This window comes from Dysidea avara, chromosome 1, assembly GCF_963678975.1.
Source record: "Dysidea avara chromosome 1, odDysAvar1.4, whole genome shotgun sequence".
NCBI lineage: Eukaryota > Metazoa > Porifera > Demospongiae > Dictyoceratida > Dysideidae > Dysidea > Dysidea avara.
Genome location: NC_089272.1, coordinates 4,558,867 through 4,574,507, shown reverse-complemented (window position 1 = coordinate 4,574,507; position 15,641 = coordinate 4,558,867). Strand labels below are relative to the sequence as shown.

General features: G+C 36.2%; 1 protein-coding gene across 4 annotated transcripts in view; it reads left to right on the top strand.

Annotated features, from left to right (window-relative positions):
- The window catches only part of LOC136253727 (kanadaptin-like), a 40,098-nt gene that overhangs the window by 7,868 nt on the left and 16,589 nt on the right, over window positions 1–15,641 (top strand). Inside the window, exon 1 of one of the 4 annotated variants that reach the window (XM_066046399.1) lies at window positions 589–606. The exons of 2 other annotated variants lie outside the window; for them this stretch is intronic. Coding sequence is in view for 1 of the 2 variants with exons in the window: in XM_066046391.1 (XP_065902463.1) it covers window positions 791–812 (22 nt within the window). In the remaining variant the exon portion in view is untranslated. Of the gene's footprint in view, window positions 1–588; window positions 607–740; window positions 813–15,641 lie in introns of those variants that run through there. One more of the 4 variants, XM_066046391.1, reaches the window with a different exon arrangement.

Here is a 15,641-nt window from a genome sequence, read left to right as displayed (position 1 = left end):
AGTTTTGTAGTGTACTTACCAGCAAGGTGGATGTTCATGCTGTTGGTAGCATTAGGCTTGAAGATTTTCACTGTGCACATACTAGTTGCTGCATGGTAGATATAGTCCATTACTGACCATCGCCTCCCTGTACATTCCTGGAACAACATTCACTTACCCATATAGCAGTAGTAGTAGTGCAATAGCAAGGTCTGATGAGCGAGAACTGAAGCAGTTTGAGTACACTAGGTGAGTACATTGATGAAGATGACTTGAAAGTACAATGTATGTAGTACTTAAGGAATTGTTTATTTAGCTACATGAGAAATAAACCACTAGTGGTGAGGTATGTAGGGATAAAATCCCTCTCTTATGCAAACAAACTGTTTATAAATGGAGTACAGCGATGTCACCAATTGTATGCCACATGATGTGAGGACTATACCTTACATACATACGTAGTACTTTGACTTGAATTTCAAAGTTATTAAGTCCTTCGTGTATTTTGACTGATATCTGTTAGTTGGAGACTGTCATATGCAAGTAGTGATGATATCGATTGTTTTTTCCTGTCAAGTTGTTTTGTACGTGTGTTTTGTATTCCAATACAGCAATGGTCACTGTGAGGTGAATTCCCGGTGACTCATCCTTTTGTGATACGTAGTTTCTCTGTACTTATGTAACTAATTGTTAAATACGGTGTTTGTGAAAATGAGGGGTATATGGATGGGCAGCTTATTTCACTTTGGGATTTGAGGTGTTCAGATTCATGTTACTGTGCTGTCTATGGCATTGATATCTACCACCCTTCATGACATTCCCTACTGTACAAGGTACTGTAATGGCAATCCAGTGTACTGCATGTGGCTAGCCAGTACTGCATGTTACCAATATTGAGTACAGTGTGAATGCCATTGCACATCTGTCTCTTGCAACAAGCATTATTATCTGTTTAAACAATTACATATTTACACATAAATACTGTGGATAGGTGATCATCTTGTCTATGTATTTCACATGTGCATCAGTTAAGTTAGACAGACTATGCCTTTGGACCAGTTTTTATTGTGATAACTTTTGCAATGGTAGCAATGTTTCTGTATTAAAAATATAATTTTAGGTTTAATGTATTTATGTGACATCACTTTGTGCTTCCTGTGTGTTACATGCTAAAAGCATGGTATAACTGTGTGTCTTTGAGACAGTTGCAGTTGCAATATTCCATAAATGATATCATCAGCATAGTCAGCACTAAAGTCAACCATCGAGAAATACTCTTCCTGATGGTTGTCTGGTATTGTTTGTGTAGGTAACTACAAAGAAATTCTGTTGCTATAGTAACCATGTTATTGCATTTGTTAATACACATATGCTTATTAGTCTGGAGAAGTTTGTCTCTGTGCATAACACATAAACACTGTATGTGTACTCACTGGACCATCCTACAGTACCATGAATCAAGATTATGCCTCAAAGAATTGTCATCATTTACTGTGACAACAATTACCAAGGCAATTAAAAATTCAGGCTGTCCACTAATTAATGTGTGCATCCCACAAGGGAATTTAGTCAGACATGACACTTTATTCTATTGCATTTCAGTATAGTGAGAATCCTGGCTTGGTTAACAAGGTAATTTTTTGCAGTGATGTCAGGTCTTAGTTAGCAGGTGCAGACATACTGTAGTAACTATCTAATTTTAAACATACTCTATAGTCCAGTTTCCTTTGTGTTCATTAGGTAAAGCAAACTTCATTGATTAGTGGATATAAAGTACCATTCTTTATGTGCACCTTCACTGGATGAAATAATTTGCTGACTTCATTGATTCCTTGTGGACAAAGCACAAAGCTCCTGTTACATATATGTACAGCAATACTATACTAGATGCTCTGAAAGATTTATAGTATTCATGCTAATTCTTTTTTTTATCCTCCAACAAAAAGAAAACAATTTCGACATGCTACCTCACAATGGTAGAATTGACATTTTTATCTTAAATTCTATTTGTTGTTGAATAGCAAAGGACTTATTGTGGTAGTAGCTCCTCCTAGCATTCAGTGTGGGCCTATGGTGTGTAGACAAAGTGCTGTCATTGTAACTGAACAATGTAACTGAACAATGTAACTGGAATGGCTTCACAAACAATGGCAACTACAACATTTTCTGTGTTATTAAAACAGACTAGTATCATACATAATGGACATAACTACAACACGGAATGAACTAGAAAACAGACTCGCAAGCAGACTGGAGAAACTTGCCTTAAAGTATCTATTTAGCTAAAGTTAGCCACTTTGAAACAATACCAAACACTACAATGATGGTGAATAATTCCATAAACAGCATCTCAAAACTTGCTTGAGCTCATTGTCTGTTTAAGTGCCACCCTGTAATTGTGTCCTTTGAATATCCTGAGCCACTTTAGTGACAGGAAGATACAACCATAAAATGCTTACAACCAAAGACACAAACCTTTGGTTGTAATAACCGTTACCGCAAAGAAGCCTCTCAAATTTCACTTCATGGCCATTCAAACATATGTTTAATGTGAACATATGCATGTACAATGTAACAGAATTATGAACACTTCAATGTTATGCATTATATCTACAAAGCAGTGCATTAGATATGTAGGTAAATGCAATACATATGTGAAAATGGTTTAGGTATTAGGTCTGGTGGCTAACAGGTGATAATTGTCAAAGATCTGGTGTGCCAAATGACATATCCGTGTACTTTGTCCCAGTCAAGATTTGATGAGACTGTGTTAGTTGTTTTGGCCGGTGTACGATATTCCAAAGTTACTTTGTGCACTCCATAGTTGAGTAATCCTTGCCACAGTCCAAAGTTACCGGAAAAAGTAGTGTCTCCTGTAAGAGACACAGTGTGTTTTTGTGGGACTGAGTCAATACTGAGACGCATGACAATGTGAGAGTTACCACTGTAGCCAGCATACTGATACATGATGATGACATAACTTTGCTTGGATAGTGTAAAAGAACGGGAGACATCAGATAGAGTCCACCCATTTGCGTTTCTGAGAGTTAGACTTGTTTTAGGATTAACAGTGACCACACTACAAGATGGTGGTAACATCATAGCATATAAGTTTTTATTGTTCTTGTAGTTTTCTTTACAATCGGTGAAGGACAAACTGAATGGAGTACGATATTGAATAGTGAAATAGTGAACTCCATCGCGAGCATTCCCAGCCCAGGTTCCATGTAGATCAAGAAAGTGATTGCTACCTTTTAGAAATGAAGTTGAATGCTGATGAAATCCATCTACTCCTAAAGCAGTTACTACGTAACCAGGAGATGCCATCTCTGTTGACAGTTGATGAGCGGAAAGCATGGCTCTGTCACTTGGTAGATACAGTACAGCTTCAACACCTCTAATAGGACCCCAGTTATCATTTGTATTGGTGGTAGTTGGTGATGGAAAACATTTGATACTATCAGAGGCTACAGAAGCATCTTGAGCCCAAACTACTTGTAGTATTGCAGTCTGCCAGTCAGCACTAGCTGACATACTAATAGCTACTGGTGACTTATAATGTACCTCAATAGTGTAGTATCCAGGGTTGAGGTTGGCCATATAGAATCCTGTAGCAGTCTTGTAGGTTTGATTTCCACTGTGTACCAGTGATCCAGCAGTAGCATAGTTGATCAGTAGCTTACTGTAGAAGTCATTTTTGCCGGTTGACATTGTTATCTGATAATGCACAAACACTGCATGAAACTTGTCTACAATACAGATCGTGGTTGAGAGGCTAGGGATACACTTGAAGGTACTGGTAGCTGGTAAATTTAACCCATCACTGACTACTTTCTTACTAAACATTCCTGGAACAACATTAGTAGCTTCTTCAGTACTACAGCAGCAGCAGTAGCAGTTTGTTAACAACAACAGAAGAACAAGACTACTTGTAGCTCTCATCATGTAGGCAGAACTCTACTAAAATATTGAGTGCAGTAACAATTTATATACTATACTTTGAGATGGCTTAATTGAGTTTATATTTAAGAATCCATTTTAATGGCTTCTCCTTTTAGCAACATACTTAACCATATGTGTGTGGGTAATGTGTTCCCTTTCAGAAAGTGTAATAGTTTAATTGTCAGCTGTTAATTGTGTAGTTATGTAGAACAAATAAACAACTGTCAGCAACATGTTTGCTTTGTTGTCATTTCGTTGATAAAGTCAGGCCTTTTACAGAAATTGCCTGTATTTTCTATAGTACATGTTTACATTAAGTACAGAGGTGCATCTTGTTCTGTCTTCATTTGTAACACTGTGTAATAGGCTGAGCAGAAAACAAAGTGTAACAGCCATATCACTTTTCAGTAATTAATAGCTGGGACATGTGTTAAGACTTCGAATTAATTTTATGATATTTCTGGTACCAGTACGTATGTGCGAGTTCATCATGTTATAAAGAAGTAATAAAACAAGTACAAGAAAATGCATGCGTAAAAAACTTCCTTTGTTTCACTGCTTATTTCTACGATCAAACTTAAAATTCTGAAGTTTTCCTTGTACATGCTGTACTTGTATGTAGTGTGTAGTATATACATGTATCCATATGAATGTGAATGCTGACAACAAGTACATGTATACAGTATGTATGTACGTGTACGCACAGTATGTACATACTGAAAGAATTACAGAGCACTCACCTCACCCTGTTCAATAGTGGTTTTAATAGGGTGGGCTAATAGCCATTAGAGTGCTGTTCATACGTCGCTATGTTTTACACACAGCACCAGAAAAAATTGTAATTGTGGGATGCGGTTTTTTAGTGTTAACATTTTTTAAAACTTAATTAGGCATACAAAATTCGTTATAGGGATGGTAAGTAAGTTAATATTATTAAGTTAAGTAGTTAGGACTACGTAAAAGTTACTTACCTATTTAAATCTAGTTGTCCTCTTTGTGTTGTTCCATGGTCTACTCAATGGCTGACAAGTAGTAGATAGAATTACACATCCACACATTGCCCAAGCAATTGTTTTATTAATTATTCATCACTTAGTAACTGTTAATTAAACTCAGCAACTAGCATAACCTGTAAACCCAAACCCATAATAACACGCTCCATGTCACTCAATATAATGAGTCAAAGTGTATCATATCTTTGAACTGGTTGAGCATCGAATCCATGAGCAACCGTGTTCCCAAGATATTGCCTGGGGAATATGCGAGTTACACTCTTTGAACGCTCATGTATATGCCAATACTTACATATGTAACCACATACCGTATAGTGGGTTATTTTCGAAACAGAAAATTTCGCACAAGAAGCAAAATCTGAATTTCGAAGGATTTTAATTTCGAAGAGTGCATATTTCGAAGTCCAGATGGATTTCAAATAAACAGGAATTCGTGTCACAAAATATGAAGATGTGTGAATGCTTGCCAAAAACTGACTTACTGATGGAATAATCCTCATCCCTGTGCATGTGCACTGGAGAGAAGACTGAGGGAGTCTTGAGTGCAAATTCACTGGCTCGATTGCGCTCGATCATAGCTACTGCTATCTAACTACCATAGATTCTAGAACAGACGGCATCAATTCCCATTCTGGATCACCTGTTTTCTGGTTATTGGCACAGTAATGATACAATTTACCCATTATCATCAGTAATACTGAGGTAAAGCTCGAGGAATACCAGCAAATCACCGAAAGTTGGATCGTTGCTTTCACTTGTGGGAATTTATTTTCGAAGAACAACCAGACGTGGGAATTTATTTACGAAGAGAAGGACCTCTTCATAATATCCAAAAATAAAAACTTTTCAAAAATTACCAGCTATACGGTAATCCATACTTCTCTATTCTTTAATGCCAATTAGATAGATACTAGACTGATAAAAAATCTTTACCTGATGTCATAAGTGTTTGCTGCACCTATAGTAATAGGATTTTATGACAAGTTAGTAGAGAGATGTGGTGGCAGATGTTGTCTAGGTGCATTCAATGCAAAGGGGAACATTTTTCTTGAAACTTGTCTGGTACAGTATATGCATAATTTTGTACAGTGAAATTGACCAATGAGTCAGATATTTGTCATTCCTAATAATGTGCTCATACTTATAGAAGGTCTATGCTGTTTCTAAAGAAATTTGTGGGTGGTACATATGTACATATTGTCAGTATGTATGAAGTCAGCAGAAGCCATTGTGGTTTCATAAAATTTTTAAGGTGGGCAGAAAGCCATCTGTGTGTTCTCAAACACTGAAGTTGACAAGTACATACTTAGCACCTGTTTACATCTATAGAAGAAGTCTTGGTTTGGTTTCACTACATTTGACCCCTCCAAAGCTTTGTTACCATGAATACTAGCTTGTAAATCAGTTGTACAAGTATTATTTCTCCATGGGGTGGTTTCCATCTGTAGTTATAGTTTAAACAATGGTTATGCTGGAGCTACTGTATAACAAGTGTAGGAGCTTGGTACTACAGTAGACATCAATTATGACAGAACTGTAGTCAAAGCTATGGTAACAGTTCCGAAAGAAACTTGGATTGATATATTTGTAAATTCATTCCAGCCCTATAATTTACCTATGTGTAAAGGTATGTATGTACTTGCAAACTTGTTAAATTTGATCATGTGGTGTGTAATGCTACAACTGTACATACAGTAAATGTAGTAGTCCAACAACATGTTTACCATGGTGTGGTATGAGCCTAATGACTATGAGGTAGTAATGTGTCAACATACACTAATGCTATCTATATACAGTACTTATGAAAAACAGCACTGTGTCTCTGTTGTTGGTTATCAGTATCACATGCATTATGAGTTATCATAATTACATGTTATATGTGTAGTTCTTACTATGTGTTCATTACTTAAAGCACTTCCATGTATGTAGCATGAGGTAGGGCGTGTCGAGAGACTAATATAGCACAAAGTAACACTTAGTATAGCCGCAGACACCACCAGTGCTATTATTGTTTTCATACACACAAGCATAGGTGGTGTTTTAAGGGTTTTCTGGTTGTCTTCTTTGTTAACCTATGCTCACATTGCACCTTCAGACTATCAGTAAGTGCCCATATAATTTACAGTATTTCTAGAACAATTGAAACAGAGAGGCAATCAATCATAAGGCGACTGGAAACAGTGGAAATGGAAACCAGGAATCGAGAAAGAAAATAGTCAAATTGTTGCTGCTTGTATCTTAGAGTAGAACCCTAACTTGGTGGCCACCTTTTAAAGATCACTTTCTTACAAAGACCACATTGTATAGATTTTAAAGATAACTAAAGCATACTCAATGACCTATTTGATAAGACCATTTTGTGGTTACCTTTTGTAAAGACCGCCTCTTTACAAAGACCACTCTTTACATTGATAAATTCAAAACTTGTACAGTATTAGAATTCTAGTAAAAAGGTAATGGGATTGGAAAGGAAAGAACAACTAATGAAAAATGTCTTATATAGTCAAAATACAGGTTCAGTTTCACAGCAAGATCCTTCCGTTGTAGCAATCTAAACACTCTAATAGAGCAGTTACTCTACATTCTAATACAATAATAAATCAGTCAAGAATATTTTGTTACCACCAGGGACTCTGCATTGAAAGTGTGTGAATTTGATGTACCATATACTGTAGCTAACAAAGATTCAGTATATAGATAAGCTAAGTTGTCAGCTCTGAAAGCTAGCTACGTACTCCAAAAATTATTCAATCATTAGCTAAACATGAAGAGGTTTACAAAGTGTTAACTGACAGTGCCTGCATATAGATGTGGGAAGTTGTATATGCAGTTTCAGGATAAAAGTCACATGATGGGATATGCGACAGCTGCAATAAGCTAGGTTTGGCTCCATTGAGGAAGCTAAAGACACTATGAACAGTCCTAAGGGCACTATGAACAGTCATGGAACCTCTTCATGGAGCTGTTACAGCCCGACAAGCACATAATGCAGCATACCACCATTGTATGGTGTCTTATCTGGAAGCAGTAGATGCAGTTTCTGAAGCCTATAATAGGCAATGTCAAGTAATACTTTCTGGACCTACGTATTCAGTTGAGATTTCAAGGGAGTAGCTAATTCGATACATTCTTGACTGCTTTGTTAGTAGAGGTGTGCGATATATCGAAAATTTATTGATATCGCGATAATTTTCCAGTATTATTATCGTATCGAATTCAATATTGCAAATGCTGATCTCGGTATTTTATTGATTAATCGATATATCGAGAAAATTTAGATAACGTTACAGTATTTTGGTCTGTGATTGCACAATCGCACTAGAAATAAAGATCAGTTATGTGCAATTTAGCCATTTTAAAAGGCTTATCTACCAGTTTCCTAGGCTTGTTAGTAGTACTACGTAATGGTTTTAGTGGATCTATTGCATTTAAAGCACATCTATAAATTTCAGCCGCCTATGCAATTAACCCGCCCACACCATTTAATTAATTATTTGAAATCGAATCAAAATCCTGATATCGCACACCCCTATTTATTAGAGTATTTTAGTGCAGGTGACTGCTCTATTAGGGTGCTCGATTGTATTAGCAGAAGGATCCAACAGTACTTAAAATCATTCTTTATATTGGCATGATGACCTTTATCAGGTATTTTCCATTGGTTGTTTCCTATTTCCACTTTCTATTTCCAACCCATTTCTCCAGAATTCTACTTACCTGAAATGTACTGTATCTTTCACATTACTGTACTGTATCTGCCATACATTGTTGTGTGGAAAATACAGCAAACTTTGGCTTTTTGACCATTCCACACTAAATTTGTTAAGTAAAATTTGATTAAAACACATGATTAAGTACATCTCCTTGATCACCAAATACAGTGGACCCTCACAAATCCGACCTCCCCTGGGACCAAAGGCTGTTCAGAATACTGAAATGTTCGGATTTGTGAATCATCAATTAACACTATTTTAAATTTTTATTGACTAAATAAGTATATAAGAGGTCTTCACATACATTAAGTTTTACAGTACAGTGTATACGTTTTTGGAGTTACGTTGAATGAAAGTAAGTGTCAAGAGTAAGTTGCTTAGCATTACTGAAAGTGATGGGGCAGTGCACTCATCTTGACATTCATACCAAGTGAAACACTTGTCCATAAGTCTTCACTTTAGCTTGTCTTCATTCTTTTTAATGTCACTTACAATTGATTTACCAATACCATATTCTTTAGCGATGTTACTTAAACTTGCTCCTCCAGTAATCTTTTTCAATATAGTAAACTTTTGTTCAATTGACAAGTTGGATAATCCAAATAGGTCATGTAGCCAGCAAAAAAAATATATATCTAATTAACGCCCAGCAATAAACGCATTTTAGCGAGATTAAAAAGTTGAGGATATGGCTGAAGAAAAGCAAAAACGTGTGACCTTGTCAATTGAACAAAAGTTTACTATATTGAAAAAAATTACTGGAGGAGCAAGTTTAAGCAACATTGCTAAAGAATATGGTATTGGCAAATCAACTGTAAGTGAGCTACGTAATTCGATCAGGAAGCCGCCATTATTGGCAATGACCAGAGCCATACGAGCCATAGTCTAAATCGATTATCGCCCAAATCCACAGTATCTTCGCTATTTTAGAGACCTGAGGAATGGCACAATAATCACCGAGGCGAATCTAAATAGCTAAGATACCTGAATTTGTGCGTTAACCTATACTTAATATCCAATTAGAGAAGTATAAATTAACTGCAGCACATAGGTGGTCTTTCAATACAGGTGGTCACTAATAAAGGTTGCACTGTGCCTAGACACCAGACAAACTTGGCATAGCCTTGTTACGAGTGGTTATTAGAGGTGTATACTCCCATACAGCAATAATAGGCTACCAAATTCCACTGCATTCCACAACATAATTCATTATATCTCTTGAGCCCATTGTGGTCCCACCACAAAAAATTTATCAAGCATAGACCATGACCCAATCATTATTTACGAAAAATTCGAAGAATTTCAAGCAACGGTTTTGAAATATAAAGAACTAAAGTTTACAATACAGTACTTTTAAACCATGATTAAGTAGATATCCCATAATTTAGGGATCACTGGAAAGGTCAATCAACAGTCTTCCATCAATGAAAATCGTGTTTAAAATATTAACATGGTGCGAGGTTACAGTCGATTTTGTAACCAGTGATGGACAAATTTTTCATGAAATACAAAATATTTGTGGTCATAAATCAGAAACTATAAGGTGCATGGAGCTAAAAATTTGCATGAGTGATAAGCACCACAGGTACTACAAACACACCAAGTTTCATCAAAATCCGAGAGGTGGCCCTAAATTCCTTGTTGATTTGACATGGATGACCCATAGGCCAATTTTTGCACTTTAAAGTTACATAATTACTTTGTTGTAAACAACAACTAGATAATCAAATTCCTTGTTCTATAGCAAGTAATTTGATAGGATGTATAGTTTATAAGTTTTAGCAATCTAGAAACGGTATATGAGAGAGCCTCAACAAATTTGGCAGTGAAAGGGTTTTAATACATGTGCACTCTTTGGTGAAACTCATTCAATCACTACGTATATGATAGTAGCAGTACTTATTGCAATTGGGTCAGTCTCTTTATAGACTATTTAGCATCTGGTAACGTATCTATCAACAAAATACATGCATACGTAGCATTGCAAAGCCTTTAATGGTACGTAGTATATTTGTTGTAACTTATACACCTTTGATGTAACAATACACTAACCCTGTACAGCCCTACTCTATACAAATTGAAGTTTACATGACACACATGTACACACAAGTAGGTATTTATATATAGTACAACTACACACTATTATGTTTTCAGTTAAAACCATTGTTTGAAAATGTATGGATATCTACATAACTACAACAATCAATGTGTCATTTTACTAGCTAACATGTAATCACTGTCAAAGCTCTATTGTGCCAGATGGTATATCTATGTACTCGTTGCCAATCAAAATTTGGTGAGATGGTGTTAGTTGTTTTGGCTGGAGTGCGATAGTCAAAGGTGATTTTATGAGCTCCGCTGTTGAACAATCCTTGCCACAGTCCAAAGTTACCAGCATATTTTGTGTCACCAGTTATAGATACAGTGTGTTTTTGTGGGACTGAGTCAATACTGAGACGCATGACAATGTAATTGTTACCACTATACCCAGCATACTGATACATGATGATGACATGACTTTGTTTGGATAGTGTAAAGGAATGGCTGACATCAGTTAGAGCCCATCTGTTTGAGTTGCTGAGAGTTAGACTTGTTTTAGGATTAACAGTGACAATGCTACAAGATGGAGGCAACATCATAGCATATAAATTTTTGTTGTTCTTGTAGTTTTCTTTACAGTTAGTAAAGGATAGACTGGTAGGAGTACGATATTGAATACTAAAATAGTGAACTCCATCACGAGCATTCCAGCCCAGGTACCATGTAGATCAAGAAAGTCATTGTTACCCTTTAGAAATGATGTTGTATGTTGATGGAATCCATCTATACCTAAAGCAGTCACCATAGGACTGGGAGCTGTCATTTCTACAGAAAATTGGTAAACAGATAAGACCACTCTGTCACTTGGTAGATACAGTACAGCTTCAACACCTCTAACAGGACCCCATGTATTGTAGGTGTTGGTGGTAGTTGGTGATGGAAAACATTTGATACTATCAGAGGAAACAGAAGCATCTTCAGCCCAAACTACTTGTAGTATTGCAGTCTGCCAGTCCAAGCTAGCTGGCATGCTAATGGCTACTGATGACTTATAATGTACCTCGATAGTGTAGTATCCAGGGTTGAGGTTGGCCATATAGAATCCTGTAGCAGTTTTGTAGTGTTGTTTTCCGCTATGTGCCAGTGATCCAGCATTTTCATAGTTGATCAGTAGCTTACTGTAGAAGTCCTTGTTTGGGGTACACATTGTTATCTGATAATGGACAAACACTGCATAACATTTATCAACAAGGTGGATTGTAGTAGTAAGGCTGGGAACAGGTTTGAAAGTATTAGTAGCTGGCAGGTTCAACCCATTGCTGACCATCTTCTTACTGAACATTCCTGGAACAATATCTAAGATTTCCTCAGCATCACAGAAGTAGCAATTCACAACAATAAGCAAAAAAACAAAACAAGTAATGGCTTTCATCTTGATAGCTTTGACAGAAGACTGAACATACTACTAAGTGAGTATAGTCGTAACAGTTATTTAAATGCTGAGTAATACAGCAACTAATGAGATTCATGTTATCATACCAAGTTGCTGTGGTTTGTTGTTTAATACAATTGTTGGCCTGGAATATGATCTGTTGTGCATATAGTGAGCATTGTTAGCACAAACTTGAGACACAATTCTCAAGGCTTGTCTGGAATTGTTTAAGCAGGTACATAATTCTGAAAATGTATACCAGGGTATTTGTCACCATAGAAAAAAATGTTAAACATTGGTTAGTGAGCTTTTGGAGAAATGCGTGTGTTCGTGTTTGTGTGCATGTCACTCTCATTACAGAAATATGATTAGTGACTTTTATCGTATCAAATTTTCTCAGATAAAATAAAGCCTGGACTTTTATTTCCTTTCCACAGTTTTTGATCTGGCCTGTAAACGGATTTATTTGACACCAGGAGTTTGTTTTGGATAAATACATAGGTCTGAGTGATGCCTGGTGTTTAATTTAATTTGGGATGTCATAGAATCCCATTGTAATGGTAAGTATAGAGAATCTTAATTATACAGTGTGTTGATTACATACACAATTGTAGTGAAGGTCTGAAATAATTAAAAAGCAGTTATATGATACTTACGTACCTATTTGCATGCATGCTGAGTCACATGGATTACTCACTTGATTACTACTAACATCTTCAGCAACAACGGAAAGAACTAATGCTGTTAACAGTAGACTCCATTAATAGCCAGACCTATACGCACATCTACATAGGTACATACACAGTTTATAACTGCTTGTTCCACTGGAACCTTGTGCATTATGTAAATACTTATCCAATAATAGAGAAGCCATGTGACATAATATAATTAAATATTAAATTTGAGTACAAAGAAAATTCACACGTCACATCTTAACCATTGCAATGACATTAATAATGAGCCTTCCTCACAGTGACGCTACATGAATGAAAAGATGTGTGTACCATTTAACATGTGGATGTATTGCAGTTACACTCCTTACAGCTATTAATTGAGAATCCAAGGTGTGCGCTAGTTCATAACATGTTCACAACAGCTCCATGTGATGACTCCACTATTCTGTAGTGACTTGTGCATATTTGTGACTTCAGTGAGTGATGTGCTCTTGTTCATATACGGCCCCTGTATCCTAGTGCCAGCTAATCTACTGCCTTTGTTGGTACAAGCAAACCTGTCTATTTAAACCATATTGACGTTGCTTATATCTAATAGTTATGTAATTGGTGCATCATTAGATTTGTGTACCATTTGTCAGACTGAACTATTGTCACAGTTTCACAGTGTGTCTTTGAGACTTGAGTAGTATTGCAATATCCCATAGATGATATCATCAGTATAGTCAGCATAAGACAATCATTACTGAGACACAGTTCTTGATGGTTGTATGGTATTTTTTGTGTAGGTTACTTCAACTTGTTACTATAGTGATCAAGTTATGTAGTATGGTCAGGTTCATTCCCCTATGTACTGCTACAAACATGTTGTCACATTGTAAACATGTTTGCATGTATGGGGGGGGGATACTTTTTAAGCCTCATAACTCACTTCTAGTATCAAAGCACTTTTTTGATACAGTTCTTTCACAGTGCTACCAAATGTTTGGGCAGCTGGCCTATGTAATGACAGCTGTTAACAAATAACTAGGGACTCAGGTGAACTAACTGACTATACATATATATATATACGCTTATTAGTCTGGGGGAAGTTTGTCTCTGTGCTTAATGCATACCTGGATGTGTACTCGCTGGACGGTTGTACTGACTATTCTACTGTACCACAAATCAAGATATGTAATTTGCCTCAAAGAAGTCACAGCTGTATGACAAAAAAATTTCATTATTTTTAACAATTCAAGTAAGAAGGCATGCAGTCTACTTATTGATGATGCCACCTACAAGAGAATTTAGTTAGGCAACACTTGGTTACATTTAATTCCATTGCATTTCAGTATAGGAAACATCCAGTCATTTGTATTGCCAGGTTGGTCTTCGCTAACAAGATGACTTTTTGCAGTGATCTCAAATCTCAAATCCAGCAGAGCCACTAGTGTTCTTAGTTAGCTAGAAGATTCAGACATAGTAACTATCTCATTTTAAACATACATGATAATCCAGCTTCATTTGTGCTCATTAGTTAATACATTGCTAAGAACTACATTGATTAATGTTCCATTATGGATAAAGTATCATTGTTCAGTTGCACCTAAACTGGATGAAATAGTTTACTGACTTCATTGCCTTTTAGAAAAAGCACAAAGCTCCTGTCACATGTACATATGGCAATACTGTTACTAGATTCTCTAAAAGATTTACAGTATTCCACCAGTTCTTTTCATTTAGCCTCCAATAAAAGAAAAACTATTTCAGCATGCTACCTCACAATCATGGTAGAATGATCATTTTTATCTTCAAACTCTTGTATTCTTGTCTGTATGCTTCTTGTATTTGTATGGGTTATCAGACTATGTGCAATGATTTCATTGTGTGAAACTTGAATTGAGACTGGTTTCTTTAAGGTTGGTATTGTTTATGTAGCCATGGATATTTGTTGCTATAGTGACAATGGTATAGGTACATTGGATGGTATGAGTGAATGCACTAGTTTATGTGAAAGTTTTCACATAAAAATTTCAATGAATGATATCTGTACATACAATAATACAACATTTGACATACATAGCAACAGAGCAAATTTTGAGTTGAAATCTTTAAGAGAACTAGAGTAGCATTGATATAGTCTTAATCTGTTTACTAAGAGTTTGGATTATATGACTAGTCTCACCAGCCAGCTTGTAGTTATTTCCAACCAAATGTGACAAAAGAAAAAAAAAAAAAACAGGCTGGCTGGTACTATTATATGACGTAAGGTACTTACAAAGTATGAGTGTTGTACAGTAATCTAAACCTTACAGTATGTATATACAGTGGAACCTCTTTTAATGGACCCTCCCTGTAAAAGACACTGTACATTTAACCTCCTTATAAAGGACAGTTAATGAAGTCCCTATAGACCTTTACCAATACAATTTTACCTCTGAAAGAGGACAACCTCCTTATAACAGTAAAATTTCACCAAAATTGGTTGGTCCCAAAGTGTCCGTTAAATAGAGGTTCCACTGTACATAGTTACTAAGCTGGGAAATCCATCAGGACGGATGCATTAGATGCATATGCAAATGTTGGATTTATTGCAAAGGACATATTGTGACCTCCTAGCATTCAGTGTGGGTCAAGTAGTGTAGACAAAGTTCTGTTGTCACTAATTGGAATGGCTTCAGCAACCATGGAAACTCTTGCTATCAAAACAGACTAATACTGGTGAAGAATTTCTTATACTGCTGTTAGTAGGTAGCTACCCACCTGTGACCTGATCAAAAATAAGTAACTCAACACTAACAAGTATTTCCTGTCTCAAAGTATGTACAGTATGTAACTCATTACTGATTATGTAAACAATGGCTCT